Source organism: Camellia sinensis, chromosome 5 (assembly GCF_055761805.1).
Source record: "Camellia sinensis isolate YWXY chromosome 5, ASM5576180v1, whole genome shotgun sequence".
Taxonomy (NCBI): domain Eukaryota; kingdom Viridiplantae; phylum Streptophyta; class Magnoliopsida; order Ericales; family Theaceae; genus Camellia; species Camellia sinensis.
In genome coordinates, this window is record NC_138965.1 from 93903198 (window position 1) to 93920385 (window position 17188).

Here is a 17188-nt window from a genome sequence, read left to right on the forward strand (position 1 = left end):
TGTGTTATCGAAAAGTGATTGGATTCTCTCTTATACAGTAAACATAAGTACAAGTTGTATATGTGAAAAATAATGAAGAACTTACACCTTATATAGAAGATAAAGTGTCTCTTCATGAATAGATGTGTCTAGTCAATTTAATTTTGTAATGATTTGTATAAGCATGACTATTCAGTCTATGTAGATAATACTAATTTTTAACTTTTAAAATTAGGGTTGAGTTTAAATTTGATAGAACTTGACGGTCTCGTGGGACGTACTAAAAGTTCTTTTTCGATGATTCAAACTGGTTATTCTGTAGAACCCTCAGTATATATCATTTAAAGAAAAAATTAGATTGATCAGATAAGAATAACATTTTTATTTTATCACACGTCTCTGAAAAAATAGACGGCAAATATATTTTAAAAAATAAACTATGTTTTTTAGACAATCACGATAAAATTTAAGAGGGTCGTACAAAGTGAATAATTCAGATCATTAAAATAGAACTTGTGGTGAGCCTCACAAACCCGTTAAATTCTTTCAAGTTTATATTTGAATTTTTGAAAAACTCAATCATAAAATTATGTATTATTATGTGAAAAATGCTAGAGATCCATAATTTTATATCTACAAATTCAATTATAATAATGTGGCAAGACAATTGGACACTATATCTACTACTATAGTTAAGTGTGTGACAAATTAAAAATTAACATATATTAGCATCAATTATGTCACATTATTGTGGATTAAATTAGATTTTTTTAAAAATTTCAAATATTATTATTATTATTATATGAAGTTTTCTAAAGGATGAAAATCGTAAAATGATCATTGACAAAAATTCAAGTCTTATTGTCTGCTCCTACATGGTGCCTATGACTATTGCTATATGGTGTCTTTCAGAAACATGTTAAGAAGGGTATTTCAGAATTATGAAAAAGTAGAAAATAAGTGAGAGATATTTTAAAAATATATAATAAAAAAAAATTAGATGCTCATACTTTTAAAATAATAATAAATAATAGATAGAAAATAATATATATATATATATATATATATATATATTATTGAATTAGATACAACACAAATTGGTCTTGGTCAGACCAACCTTAAACATCATTTACCTACCACGCAAATGGGTCAAAAATGGGAATCAATGATTTAGATTCTCTCACTTCATTTTTTTTTTAATATCTCTTTCCCTCTTATTTTTCTTTGGGAAAATTATACTTTCGTAATTTTTTTAAAAAAAATTATAAATTAGTGATATATTTTATAAATATTAATAATTAAAATTATAAACTTCTCCATATATGTGTAATTATTTTATGAATTAACCATTAAATTGTAAATTTTCCTTTTTCTATTTCTTCTCAAGTCCAAGATCCAAATATAATTTTAATCTGCATAAAAATAAACTTGTAGATAAACACGGTTGTTAAATTACAAAAAAAGAAAAAAGAAAAAAAGAAGGATAAAATATTAATTAGAAAACAATTTGCAAACTTCCAATTATTGTACTCAAATTCTGTAAAATTTTGGCCAAATCATTTAAAAGTTTAGTTGAAAGCTTGAATAATTTAGCTAAGAGATTGAAAATTTGAAAAAAAATAGAATGGGCAAATACAATTAAAAGTAACAAATTGGGATTGGAATTAGCCATAGAACCACAACCTTTATTGGACAAAGAAATGTTTTCATAAAAAATCTCTCTCTTTTCACCTTCTTTCTTTCTTTATTCTTATTAAATTATTTTAAAATTAAACTCTTACTCTAGTAGCAATATAGAGCAGAGGACAAGATGGCCATATATAACTCTAAAACAATGGTGTTCGCTTTCATTGCTCTTTACTGAGAAACACTCATCTGTCCTGTGTTCTATGTTTGAATTGTGTAACAACTATAACCACAATCACTACTTAATTCAAATAGAATTCTAATTAAAAATCAATTGACAGTCAATGTAGACAAACACAACAGAATCTACAATCAGAGAAAAAACAAAACTTGAATTCAGGACTTACTGAAAATTAGAGCTCACGCCATATTAAATTCACTCTAATGTATATATCACTTGCCAACAAGGTGTGAGAAACAATACATGAAGATCAACATGAAAACTCACAACGCATTTCTTGAGTGGTATTAATATCATTATGATGATCAATGAGAATACTACACCTCTATATGTCCCAATTCCTGATCCAATTCCAGTCCTAGTCCCTGTTCTGGTCCTAGTCCCTCCAAACTTGTCAACAAATTGAGCATTGTGATTGTAATTTTTTTGTAAATTCATTGGTTGAGATGACTAAAAATCAAGTCCCATGTCACTAGACCAACAACAATGACAAAGAAAACGAGCCAAATCATGTAGTGAAGCCAATGGAGCCGATTTGGGATGAAGACGAAGACCAGGGACATTGCAGAAAGAAGCCTTGAGATCAGAACAAGATGGCTAAAGAATCGAGAATAGTTCAAACAAAGCTGAGCCAACTGGAACAAAGCTCACCACAAGAATTTTTACTTTTGGCGATTAAATTTTTAGTCGCCAAAAGTCAATTTTTAGTTGCTGAAGGACTTTAGCGACTAAATTTTTTGGTCGCAGAATTAGTAGCCAAAGAGTTGTCAGGAAAGCTAATTGGCGACTAAAATTTAGTCGCCAAATGTATTCATTTGCCGGCTAAATTTTTAGTCGCCGAAAGGTTGGGAAAAAAAATTAAATAATACATTTTCGGCGACCAATTTTTTTTCACCAAAAGCCTCAATTATTGTTAACGACAAAAGACTTAGTTGCAGAAAAAGTTTTTAGCTATTAAATATATTAGTCGCCTAAAGTAAATAATAGTGTTTTGGCTACTAAAATTTTAGTCGTCTAAAGTCAAATTTTTTTGGCTACTAAAATTTTAGTCGGCAAATAATTTTTATTTTGACTACTAAAAATTTAGTCGCCAAAACTTCCACATTTTTTGCTATTAAAATTTTAGTGGGCAAATAATTTTTGTTTTGACTACTAAACATTTAGTCGCCTAAATTCTAACATTTTTTACTACTAAATTTTTAATCGGCAAAAGTATTTTTATTCTTCAACTTTTGGTTTTAGCTACGAAATGTCATAGTCAGCAAATATTTAATTTTCTTTTGACTACAAAACTTTTAGTCGCCAAATGTTTGATTTTCTTTTTTTGTTACAAAACTTTTAGTCATAAAAAACATGACATTACGTTTTATTGCAAATATTATAATTTCTCCATAACCTGTCTATATTCCATGCAACCTGTAATACATATATAAATAAAATGATACATATAGTATCAATTATTCCACAATCTATATCCGTATACAAAAAATAAATAATTTTAACTGTCAAAGTACATACAAACCAACTATTGTCCAAACTAAAATAATAATTCCATATAAAATATAGAATTATACAAAAATCAAAGCCCTCCGTATACAAAAATTACATTTACTACCATATGAAATGACCATTTGGCATGGTACAAATTACCATCGTAATCTGTACCATGACAAAAGGTGTTGTATGTACCCAGACAAAAGTGCATCTATGTACCATGACAAAAACTCATATATATGTACAGTGACAGAAGGTGATCTATGTACCATGCCAGTAATTATCTGTTGGTTGCCAAAAGTTTTATGTATTAGTAATAGTGAACTGCACAAAAGCCGGGGACGACAAAAGTATTATATTAGTTCTATACAAAAGTGAAATTTCTTCTCCATACACCAAAATGGATTATCCACAAGTCCACGCAACAAAGTCATCTACAAAAAAACAAAAAAAAACATTAGCAATTGGATCCAAAAATGCCCAACTTCATGAATGAATTTGGCAACAAGTGACAAATAACATATCAAAGAAGCAACCTTCCATGATGAATAAATTATCAGTCTTTCTAAAGTCTTTTGTTATAAGGAACATTGTTAAATGCAGAACAATCATTACTAAATCTATCATTACTGTCATAAAGCTAATGTAACAATCTTCTATTTGTATACAACATCTATCCAAATTCTGTGGCTAAACCAATATCAAAGCCCAATGTGAATAGAAAGTATTCTTTTTACCAACTTCCTCATTAATTGTTTGCAAAAGGCACTTGAATCATTAGATTGGATATAAAACTATCCCTACTTATTAATGTCTGTCAGTGCCATTTCATTCAGGATATTAGAACATGTGAGAAAAATAATAACAAAAATAAAGTTCAATCACAAAAGGAAATATGTAGAAATGTATGTTGAGACACCTATAAATGGTTCATCAAAGAAAGAATACTTGATATCTCATGAAGCACATGGCCTCACAAACACCATTCAGAGTTTGATACTTGTATAAAAGCTTAAATATAATATAACACACTTGTGTACATGCAAGAAATTAATATAATATAACAAGACATAAAATGAGTTAATATTGGTTTCTGAATATTTTTCCCTTAATTTTCCGTTACTCTACATCTCCAATAAATAATTATATTCACTATACACTTCCAACCACAAAAAATCTCAGAACAGATGCTTAGAAAATCTTAACTAACAATACTTGAATATAGTGTCATTCCAGTTTGAGAAAAGACAATTAAAGTGGAAAAGAATAACAATCGTTGGATGATCTATCATGGCAACAACAATAACTAACAAAATGCAGAACCAATCATGTGTTGATCTATCATGGCAATAACAAATACTAACAAAATGCAGAACTCACATACCAAGCTCCTGTAAGTTCACATCCGGAGCAAGAAAAAAATTTTCTTCCATCTTATTTGTACGAATCTGAAGAACAATGGGCACTTCAACAAAACGCCCTTTTTCGAGTAAGTTTAAGGTGTATTCGGCGCTAACTCCCAACCTACGGATCCGGATTACATTCCGTTAGTTCTCACAAGTCCTATTTGTCATATGAAAACTGTCCGTGAGAGTTACACGGCCGTTCAGGGGCTGTTTTGAATTTTCGCCCCCGAAACGCCCTTTTTTGAGTAAGTTTAAGGCATATTCGGCTCTAACTCCTAACCTACGGGTCCGAATTACATTCCGTCAGTTGTCACAAGTCCTATTTGTCATGGGAAAGTTTCCCGTGAGAGTCACATGGTGGTTCGGGGTCTATTTTGAATTTTCCCCCCTGAAACGCCCCTTTTTCAAGTAAGTTTAAGGTGTGTTCAGCTCTAACTCCCAACCTACGGGTCCGAATTACATTCCGTCAGTTGTAGGTCCGAATTGCATTCCGTCAGCTGTCACAAGTCCTATTTGTCATGGGTAAACTGCCCGTGAGAGTCACACGATGGTTCAGGGGCTATTTTGAATTTTCGCCCCCAAAACGCCTATTTTTCGAGTAAGTTTAAGGCGTATTCGGCTCTAACTCCCAGCCTATGGGTCCGAATTACATTCCGTCAGTTGTCACAAGTTCTATTTGTCATAGGGAAGCTGCCCGTGAGAGTCACACGGCAGTTCGGGGGCTGTTTTAAATTTTTGCCCTTGAAACGCCCTCTTTCGAGTAAGTTTAAAGCGTATTCGGCTCTAACTCCCAACCTACGGGTCCGAATTACATTCCGTCAGTTGTCACAAGTCCTATTTGTCATGGGAAAACTGTCTGCTGGAGCCACGCGGTGGTTCGGTGGCTGTTTTGAATTTTCGCCCCTGAAACGCCCCTTTTCGAGTAAGTTTAAGGCGTATTCAGCTCTAACTCCAACCTACGGGTCTGAATTACATTCCATCAGTCGTCACAAGTCCTATTTGTCATGGGGAAACTGTCTGTGAGAGCCACACCGTGGTTCGAGGGCTGTTTTGAATTTTCGCCCCCGAAACGCCCTTTTTTGACTAAGTTTTGGACGTATTCGGCTCTAACTCCCAACCTACGGGTCCGAATTACATTCCGTAAGTTGTCACAAGTCGTATTTGTCATGGGAAAGCTGCCCGTGAGAGTCACACGGTGGTTCGAGGGCTGTTTTGAATTTTCGCTCCCAAAACGCCCTTTTTCGACTAAGTTTTAGGCGTATTCGGCTCTAACTACCAACCAATGGGTCCGAATTATATTCCGTCAGTTGTCACAAGTTGTATTTGTCATGGGGAAACTGTCTGTGAGAGCCACACGGTGGTTCGGGAGCTGTTTTGAATTTTCGCCCCTGAAATGCCCTTTTTGGAGTAAGTTTTGGACGTATTCGGCTCTAACTCCCAACCTACGGGTCCGAATTACATTCCGTTAGTTGTCACAAGTCATATTTGTCATGCGGAAACTGTCCGTGAGAGCCACATGGTTCGGGGCCTGTTTTGTGTTTTCGCTCTCGAAACGCCCTTTTCCGAGTAAGTTTTGGGCGTATTCAGCTCTAACTCCCAACCTATGGGTCCGAATTACATTCCGTCAGTTGTCACAAGCTCTATTTGTCATGGGAAAGCTGCCCGTCAGAGTCACATGGTGGTTTTGGGGCTGTTTTGAATTTTTGCCCCTGAAACGCCCTTTTTCGACTAAGTTTTGGGCGTATTCGATTCTAACTCCCAATCTATGGGTCCGAATTACATTCCGTCAGTTGTCACAAGTCGTATTTGTCACGAGAAAGCTGCCCGTGAGAGTCACACGGTGGTTCGGGGGCTATTTTGAATTTTCGTCCCCGAAATGCCATTTTTCAACTAAGTTTTGGTGTACTAAGTGGGAGTGTTTGTAACACTTGTATTTTTTGAAATTATGATATTGATCTGTTAATCATGTGCTTTTGTTGTGTCCATCAATTTGGACATAATGTGGTCTAGTTCAGTGGATTGGTGGGGGTATTCAGTGGGTTGTGCCTGGGCCAATTGAGTGGCTTCTAAATTTGTGGGCTGGGTTTAAGTTTAAGAAGTTCAAATGGCTGATATGGAAAACTATACCAATGGCTTTACTGCTGTCCATCAGATTATATTTCCTGCAATGTGAGTATCGAAGCAGCTCTGAAATGCATTGTTGTTGGGACTGTTACACAGTTGATTGGGTGTTTAGTGCTTTTATTATTTGTACTCCTTGTGTAGAATCCATGCAGAGTCAGCATCGCGGATGGTTCTGGGTGGGAGTTTATGGGTGGCTGCTTTGTTTTGCATTGTTGCTGGGATTGAATTAGCTGATCTGTTTTGCACTCTTGTTGGGGTTAAATGGCTGTTATCTTTGAGTTGTTGGGGCTGCTGCATTGGTTTTTCGTTTTTTGTTTTCTATGTTGCTCTTTCCTTGTTTAGTTGGTTTCTTTGAGTTGTACTATTGAGAGGGTATAGGAGAAGTGAATCTGTTGAGTATATAAAGTAGATACATATTGTATCACTGACATTTGTTGTACAAAATGGTCCTCTTATTTTATCAAAATGATTGGAAATTTACAAATGGTGTCATGTAATAATAAGATGGTGGTGACCTTACAATTGTCAAAAGGGGTTAAATTTGTGAATTCCAAAAAGAAGCTATTCAATAAAAAGATTCAAAATTTTAAGAGTGGTTACGAGGAATCTGCTTGGTATTTCCAAGTTTTTTTTGGTAAAAAGCTATATGCAACAGAAACTTCTTAGGGCCCCCGCTGGTCCCCCCTGGCTCTGCCCCTGAGGCATACAACAATATGATGGCCAATGGGATGATCACATCACACCACAATATTGTTGGAACCCCTTGTACCTTATCACTCTACAGAAGGTTCTAAACTTTGGAAAAATTGTGACCTATTATATAGAGACATCAAGAGATCTATATAAGGGTGACTTGGATGACCCTTTTCAGTCAATTTAAAATTATCCACACTCATGAATGTCTCAGTGCTCATTGAGGGAGAATTTGGGGGAGACAGAGAGAGAAAGAGAATCATTCTACATGAAAGAATATCAAATACTAGGAAACAATTTGAATTTCATAGGACTTCCAAAAACTAAAGTAAATTTCAAATTTCTATAAGTTCGTAGAGGTAGACATAACTTTTGGACAATAAACACACAATTCATAACTTCGGGGGCTGTTATGAATTTTCGCCCCCGGAAAGCTCTTTTTCGAGTAAGTTTAAGACGTATTTGGCTCTAACTCTCTACCTACGGGTCCGAATGACGTTCCGTCAGTTGTCACAAGTCCTATTTGTCATGGGAAAACTGTCCGTGTGAGCCACACGGTCGTTCGGGGCCTGTTTTGAATTTTCACCCCCCGAAACACCCTTTTCCGACTAAGTTTTGGGTGTATTTGGCTATAAATCTCTACCTACGGGTCCGAATTACATTCCGCCAGTTGTCACAAGTCCTATTTGTGATGGGGAAGCTGTCCGTGTCAGGCACACGGTCGTTCAAGGGCTGTTTTCAATTTTTGCCCCCGAAACGCCCTTTTTAAGGGAATTTTCTATGACTTATCCTGACAGTGAGCTCAATGGATATGCAGATAACAGATAGTATTACAACAATATAACATCACATCATTGGTGTTATTGGTGCCAAACAAAAGAATCTCCATTTGTCTATTGTTCCAGCTAGAAAGTGGCCATACTCAATAATGTTTGGCACATTAAATTTGTATTGTCACAGAGAGCAACTCAATTAAAAATGCACTACACCAAATCGGCATGAATAAATATGTTTTGAAGCCCATTAAACGAAAGACAACATCAAGCACCAGACATGGCAAATCAGATGCAGTCTTGTTTGTGGAACTTACCTGCCGAGCAAGTGACGTAATTTTTTATACCATCGAGTACATTTCTATGGTAACCTAAGATCATAACTCTGTGGAGACACAATATGTAGTTTATGTTGCTATAATATTAATTTTAATTTTGGTTTTTGAGCCCTTGTTTTTAATTGGTTTATCGAGATTCAGTTTCCGAATGTTTTTTTTGAGAGTTTTGCGACTTTTCTAACTGTACTCCCTAAACATTGAATTGTATTAACTGTTTGGCGGAATACCATCTGTAGTCCCTAAGCATTGAATTGTATTAACTGTTTACAAACTTCTCTAACTGTATAGAAAATTTAGGTACAATGAGATTAACTGTTGAAGAGGAATGATGAGAGTAGACATTGCACAGTTGACCAGATTGTTTGCTACTTTCTGTAAGTTCATTACAATACAGATGCAATGGCTCAATGCTAGAAACACAATTGCCATGACCATACCACTACTATCCCTAGGATAGCACTGAGAACTTTCTTATTCTTTCAACATTTCTTAATCATATTGAGTAATTATGTTTAATCTTTGATAATATAATTTCTCATTTAAAAGAGACTAAAAACTGTTACTTGTGTCCAACAACATTACCTGAGTCTTCACTAACATTTTTCATTTCTTCTTTTTTGTGTAACAAATTATAGGACTCAAAAACCGAAATTAACATCCAACAATTCCTGGACAATAAGCCTCATCTAAAAGATCAAAATTTCAACCTATTGACAAAATGAAAAAAAAATAAAAAAAAATACAAATAACAACTCCAATGAGATTAGTCTAGCTCTAAAAGATCAGTGATAGAAGCATTCAAAGTCAAAATTGCATAACGGGTACTATGATAGGCCCTCTCTACCTACACAAATTTTAATTCTTCAATTGCATGATTTTTTCTTGCCCTCATGCTTCACAACAAAGAGATAGTATTATTTAGTGAATATGCAAATCTAAGTTTGTATAAGTTTTAGTATGATATGAATGAAATTCTTCTTACCAAATATGACGATGACCGTCTGAACCCTCCAACAGTGTTGAGAGTCGTAAAACCACAGAGTTCAAATGATTCAGTTGTCCTTGTTGCGCCTCCCTTGCTTTTTTTCCTTCTTCTACTTCTTTCATCAACTCCTCTCTCTCCCTCATCATCTCTTCACGATCTCTCTGGCGCTCTTCTTTCTCCTTCATCAAATTTTCGTGAAGAACCTCCATCTCAGATCGCATTGCCTCCATTTGTTTGTCACGAGATCGTGCCGCACTATCAAATGGTGAATAGGGTCGTGGGCCTATCCCAAATCCACGCAAGTAATTCTTTCTCTGTCCAAGCACTTGCCGTGAGAGTTCCCCCTGTGTCAATGGGATCCCCGCATCCGTGGCTGTCGCTTGTAGATTCACCATCGCATCCTGTCATTACCAAAAAAAGTAGACTATTCAACAAAGGTACAAAGAATCAAATGCAATTTTGTGCTAAGATAGGCATTAATATTAAATACAATTGGCAAAAAAAGTTTACTCCTTACATGTAGCTCACCACATTTGGGATCAATCCATTCGTTTGTTTTCTTCGATTTGTGTGATTTGGAATAAAATTCCGAAAATCCAACTCCCCATTTTCATCTACCTGTTAGTTTCAAATAACAAAATTAATTTGTCACAATAGTAACCATGGCTTTCATCTTACATATATAAGTGATGAGAAATCTGTTCCAAATGTATCTAACTCACCATGAGTGACATTGCTATTGGAAAGGAGTGAGATCCACTGGTGTGATTGTATGGTAGCAAACTCCGGTTTGCTTTACCAGCTTTAGAGCGTTTCTAAAAAAAAAAAGAATTATTCAAGAATTAGTACATATCAATGCATAATACACAAATAAAGCAATAGAGTCATTTATATTTGTTTGTTACCAAATGAGAATCATCCTTCCAAGCCACATCAATTATATGTTTCCAATCATCCAAGCAAACTCCTGTAGGCGGATGACTATATGGGTCATCAACACCCTCTTCGACAAGTTTTTCGAAGTGTTGCTTCAGGGTGTACCACCAATCCTTGTACAAGAGATACGCCTTCGTATCAACGATCTCTTGAGCTTGTTGATCAGTATGAAAATCCTCACCAATTTCAAACGTGTCCTGCAAGCATAAGTGTGTGACGTATTACAGAAATTGAATGCAGCAATTGCAACTTTACATAATGAAGACATTTAGTTTAAGGTCAGAAATTACTAACACAGCTTGTACTACAGCATCTTTGATACTCTGATCAATTTTCTTCCATGACTTCACTCCCTTCAGAGGGCACAACCGCCTTATCAACAAGCCCAACCCATTTGTTGCAAGCATGGCATTCCCTCCAGTGAGGGCATTCAGCATGTGATTGACATATACATGTAGTTTCTCCCCTTTTTTTCTCACAATCCTTTTTTGCACTCCTTTTCCGACTGTATGACCACGTACACGAGTTGACGTACTTTTCCCTGTCAAGAAGGGGCAACAAGTGTAAGGCCTTCACATGCAATTAGTGCCCAAACATATAATCGACTATAATTAATATTAAATTTAACAATCATCCAAGCAAATTTTCTAAGGGATTATAATTTTTTTATACATGCAAGAAATTGTCTTTCTAGATGAAGAAAAATCATTTGGTTAAGTCAAATAAAGTTATATTTAGGGGCCGAAACACACCTACAAAACTACCAAGAACAAGAATAAACATTGTAGTCCGCAGTCAGTCAACCCTGAAGATGCAACAAAAACGTACAATGGTCTTACCTACGCCGTGCGCCTGTGTCTCTTCCACAAATGTTTGTGTCATCCGGCGGTTGTGTCTCATCGGATAAAGTCTGTGGTGTGACAATGACATGTGCAGATGCTCCTGAGGGTGATGCTATGGGGTCAGTTGTTGTTTTCTTACGTCGCCCTGTCTTCGTCCCAGGAACCATGCTGGTACCTGCAAAGTAGTTGCAAACATGCTATATTAAGTAAACACATCACATACATCATCGATATTATGACCAATATGGATTGTTTACAGAAACTAAAGTATTCACAAAATTACAAGAAGACAACAATAGGAAAATAATTGATAATGATTGTCAAGTAAAAGTGTTGTACATAAACCAATGTTAAGCATAAATGTCAAATGAGGAGGTTCATCAATTTAACAGGTTCAACATTGCGAAAAAGTTTACAATATAGCTCAACATGATGACATGAACAACAATATAAACAAAAGGACTAAACTCTCAGCTAATTACATAACACATACAAAACAACAATCTCCTTCATCCCTTTCCCCATTACATCAACAAAACGATAAAAAGACAAAACAACTACCAAGAACACACATCGAAATTTAGAACCCATACATCAAGACTTTGTCACACATCCAAATTTAGCACCCATCCAATCTCTCTCTTGACTCATCCCGAGTTCCAGAACCTTCTTCAACGTGCCGAAGAAGAGTTCGGGTTTGATCACAACATGGGTCTGTAGACGCGCCCGTGGGCCTCATGCTACAGTTCGGACTCAATTTGTGTCACGGTTCTTAATCTGAACCAAAGAGTCCAAATCTGGCAAATTGTTTTGAGAAACAGATTTTTGAAAAAGTAGTGCCAAACATGGACTGCTTTGCCAGATACAGAGTCGCCACCTAAATATTTTTTATGGGAGAATTTAGGAAACCCTGACTCGGTGCCGAAGGCCACATGTCCGTCATCACCGGAGTTGTCTCGGCTCGGGAGCTTGGGTACGATCGGGGAAGGTCAGCTATGAGCACCCCCTTTCGCCCGGTCCGAAAACCGGCCTCTACTAACCGTGATATCCGTTTTTGAAAACTTTATGTGTTCTTAAACCAATTGTTAGCCTAGAATTACTATGTTATGCGCGCGGCAAACAAGTATAGACTGAATCGCCCAAATTGGAAATAAAACATTTTATGTTCGTTTTGAAAATGGTTTGCTACTCGTAAGTAGGCTAAAATGCAGGTTTTGCCACCTTCAAGTGGGCTTTTGGAAAAGATGGTTTTGCCACTATCTAGTGGGCTTAAAAATCGCAGTTTTAACGCATTATCCCAATTTAAGCAATTTGACCTCCACCCACAGGCATTCAAGCAGTTTATCTCATGTAAGCACTTAGCCGCATGGCAAGCATACTGTCATGGCAACACTCACACGCATGCTGGATGCTAAAGCAAAAATACTTACATCGTACTCCGTGCCAAAACAGTAAACTAGTTAGCAAACATGCATGTCCTAGTTCATGTTAAAAATGGCTAATGCATCACATGCAAAATGCGATCTAGGCAGGCTCGGCTAGCCCTAAACATGGCATATGAAATGCGATCAACTATCACATAGTCAATTTTTGAATTGAAGTACGAATGCAGTTAGCGTGATGTACCGAGCCTAATGCATGCAGTACAAATGTATGGATGCACGCATGCATAGCATAAGGTATGCTAAAATAAATGTGCCCTAATCTACCATCATAAGCAGGTAAATAAAAGGGAGAAAGAAGTGGGGGTTGGAAGACATGCACACACACACCCACACTTATTACAAGTTTGCCCTCGCTCGGAGGGACCAAATAAATATTACAAATTAATTAACTACGCGAGCTAATTAAATATTACAAATTAATTAACAAATTAATTATTCTAAGAAAACAGTAAACCGCCTCGGGAAGCGCGCCGCCATGCGTAGGCTGCCTCTGTTTTCTTTCCTGTGCTCCTCTGGAGGCTGCCAAAATTTCAGGACTGCTTCCTTGGATGCTGGGAGACACCACCGGCTGGGTGAAATTGCCACCGGCACAAAATTGAAGCTGTCGGCAGAGAAAAGATTGCCGGCCGGCACCTTACACTGCCGGTCGGCAGAGTATTCCTGCAGAACCTGCAACCCACAGCAACAGAGGACAAGGCAAAGCATGGCAGCACATTTCAAGGCATATATGCACCAACCATGTCTCTTATCATTGTAATGACTCAAAGGGACATGTGCCTCGATTCTCGGACCACCAATCACGCATTTCCATGCATGATGGCCCAAAGAACCAAGTATGCAACTTTGATTTCAAATGCAATGCAAACCAAATAAACACACAAGGAGGCCTAACCTCTATCATACTCATCTCAAGAGGCAAGGTGATGCATGCAAGATGCAATGCAACTTAGGCATACGAGTTAAGGATGCAACATGCCGATACAAGCAAACATGCAAGATGAGCATGCAAATAAGCAAAGGATGGTCTTAAACATGAATTAGGCAGCTCTAGTTAGGCCCAAAACAGTGGCCATAATATGAAAATGAAGTGCCTCGAAATGCGTGCACACGGGCACGCAAACCGAGGCAATGGCATACGCAATGCAATGGCTAAAACGGCATATAGAATGCAACATGGACTTATACTAACATGAGAGAGCCCCAGCCACACTCACATAAGAGGCCGATGAATGAAAATGGAGTGCCTCGAAATGCGTGGCACGCAAACCGAGGCAATGGCATACGCAATGCAATAGCATGGAAATGGCATGCAATCATGCTAATGAAATTTCAGCACTGAAATGTGGGGGAAAACAGCCCCGAAATGAGGCGAAAACACAACCGATACATGGAATAGTCCCGAAACATGGACTTTTGGCACTCGAAATGGCTTACAGCTATACAAAGCATGCACAATATGGACATGGAGCATGAAGACAGAAGCAAAAAAGCTTCAAAATAAGCATTTTTCTAGTACAAGTCATGGCCAAACAACAAGCAAAGATAGGGCAACAATGGCATGCAAAAATGGCCCTAAACATGAGGTTATGAAGCAACTCACGGCTTCTAACTCCAAACAGGTTAGGGCCCTTCAACAACATTGAAGAGGGGCCCAAAATAAGACTATTTACAGTTTATGGCAGCCCCAAAAACAGTATACAAATATATTAGAAATGCAATGCAAAAATGAGGCTCAAAAGTGGCTATAACATGAGGTATACAAAAAATTCACCAAACAAGAAAATGCCCTTAATAAAACATGTTCAGGAGGTCAAAATAAAGCCACTTTTAGTTCGGACCAAGGTCCAAAAACAGCAACATCAGGGGCTGCCATGGCATGCAAAAATGGGACCAAAAAGAGAATATAAAGGCAAGTATAACATGGAGGTCCGAAACAGTGTTGAGCCCTTCTTCAATGTTGAAGAAGGGCTCAAAATAAGCCTATCTACAGTTTACTACATGCCCAAAAACAGATTACACATAGGCCAAAAATAACATGCAAGATTAGGGCCTAAAGGAGAGATAAAGAAGGAAGTGCTAGCTACTATCCTCAAACAGCAAGAGGTCCTCAATCAAACATGAAGAGGACCTCAAAATATGATGATTTGAAGTTTGGGTCGGAGCCCAAAGATGCAAGAAACTATGGCTTAGATATGAAGCAAGAAAAGGCTAGAAAAGGGAAGATGAGGACTCACCCTTGAAGACCAGCAAATCAGCACCTCTTGGACCAAGTTTAGGTGCTCCTAAGATTTGGAGAACAGCCTCAAGCTGCTGGAATGGGCGTTGGATGCCTTGTGCTATGAGTTGATGAAGAAATGGCCTAAGAACAAGGGTGTTTGATCACTCTAACACACCCAAATGTAGAGAGAGAGGGAGATATAGAGAGAGAGGGTGATATATATGTTATATGTATGTATTAGGTCTGGTTTTTGCTGAACCTCTCTAACCTAAACAAAGGAGGAGGAGAGGTGCTTATATAAAGCAAGGAAAGCACTTAACTTACAAGCTAAGTAAAGGGAAAGGGGTCAAAGGGGTTCAAGGCTTATTGGAGAAGCTTGGACAGCTGGTAGGCTTCTTGAGGAAGCCAAGATAAGGGGTCAAGGCTTCCTCAAGAAGCCTTGAGCAAAGGGTGCAAAAGAGGGGTCCAAAGGCGGTCAAGGGTTCAAAATAGCCACATATATGCACGTGGAGTAGGGTCTGTGCATCCCAGCTGGCACAGCTGGCATGCACCAGGCTTGGAGGGTGCAAATGGTGCAAACCGGCCAGAAAATTTGGTTGTCGGCCAAAATAAAGTGCCGGTCGGCATAATATTTTGCCGGTCGGCAAAATAGATTTCCGATAGATGATTCCAATGTCAAAAAACGGCCGGTGGGTATGCAAATTGAAGCCCCGGAAGTTAGCTTTCCAATGGCGCAAACCTTGCATCAAAATTCCTCCTGTGCAAAAAGTTATTCCCTTTTTCGTGAAGCCGCGCAGATTCGATCCAACCGGGATGATGCCCGACTTCAACTGATCATATCTCCCCCACCCGGACTTGGCTCTAGGAGATTCTTGAGTGAAAAATGAAGCCCCGGAAGTAAGCTTTCCGATGGTGGTGGCCTCATAGCTAAACTCCAAGTGTACAGATAGATAAGCCCGATTCAGCGGGGGCTGCTCGACTCGCTTCTACCCGGATTCATGCCGAACTTCTCCCAAACTAGTTTTCTCCTCTCCTTTCCTCTTTTCTTCAACTCCAAAACCCTAAACAAAGTGTTTTGAAATATTTGCCTCTCTTCTAGCCGAAGAAACTGATTCTTTGCCCTGCACATCTCTCAACACCGAGCAAACCATCAGTAGTGCCCAAGTCTTAAGGGCGGTCAAAAATGGGGTGTCTACAGTTGCCCCTCTTTGACAGAACTCGAAAGTCATAACAATGACGGGAGTGAATGTCAAAGCCCAGAGACGACCCATTTTTGACAAGGCCAAAGACTTGGACAAACAAACAAAATACCGATAAATAAATGGTTGTGCCCACAGGCTGCCTACGTATCCCTTTGCAAGGAATCAAACCAGCGTAGTTCAGGGGCAGGATGCAAATGATATGCAGGAAGACTTTGATAATTGGACTTATACGCCACGCGAATCCAGTTTGTACTCAAAACAATGCAATGTACTAACAAGTACAAGTGAGGTGCGCAAGATAGCGCGATAGGATGCATGCAAGATGCAAGTGAGGTGCACAAAACAGTGCGATGCGCAGAACAGCGCGAACAACTTTGAAATGCACAAAACAGTGCGATGCGCAAAACGGCGCGAACGAATTTTGAAATGCACAAAAATATTGCGATGCGCAGAACAGCGCGAACAACTTTGAAATGCACAAAAATAGTGCGATGCACAAAACAGCGCGAACAACTTTGAAATGCACAAAACAGTGCGATGCGCAAAACGGCGCGAACGAATTTTGAAATGCACAAAAATATTGCGATGCGCAGAACAGCGCGAACAACTTTTGAAATGCACAAAAATAGTGCGATGCACAAAACAGCGCGAACGAATTTTGAAATGCACAAAAATATTGCGATGCACAGAACAGCGCGAACAACTTTGAAATGCACAAAACAGTGCGATGCGCAGAACAGCGCGAACAATACAATGAAATGCACAAAAATAGTGCGATGCGCAGAACAGCGCGAACAACTTTGAAATGCACAAAACAGTGCGATGCGCAGAACAACGCGAACAACTTTGAAATGCACAAAACAGTGCGATGTGCAGAACAGCGCGA

The 17188-nt window shown here is 38.0% G+C and overlaps 1 protein-coding gene across 8 annotated transcripts in view; it reads right to left on the reverse strand.

Annotated features, from left to right (window-relative positions):
* Nucleotides 1–3374: 3374 nt before the first annotated feature.
* LOC114307907 (uncharacterized) overlaps nt 3375–17188 on the reverse strand; it is a 42535-nt gene continuing 28721 nt past the window's right edge. For 6 of the 8 annotated variants that reach the window (XM_082869259.1, XM_082869260.1, XM_082869261.1 and 3 more), the window contains 7 exons: nt 11435–11612; nt 10886–11136; nt 10565–10792; nt 10382–10474; nt 10188–10277; nt 9657–10060; nt 3375–3774 (listed from right to left, as the gene is read on the reverse strand). In XM_082869259.1, coding sequence (XP_082725385.1) covers nt 3774; nt 9657–10060; nt 10188–10277; nt 10382–10474; nt 10565–10792; nt 10886–11136; nt 11435–11525 — 1158 coding nt within the window. In that variant the 5' untranslated portion in view covers nt 11526–11612 and the 3' untranslated portion in view covers nt 3375–3773. Of the gene's footprint in view, nt 3775–9656; nt 10061–10176; nt 10278–10381; nt 10475–10564; nt 10793–10885; nt 11137–11434; nt 11613–17188 lie in introns of all 8 variants that reach the window. The other 2 variants (XR_014329838.1, XR_014329839.1) reach the window with 1 other exon arrangement.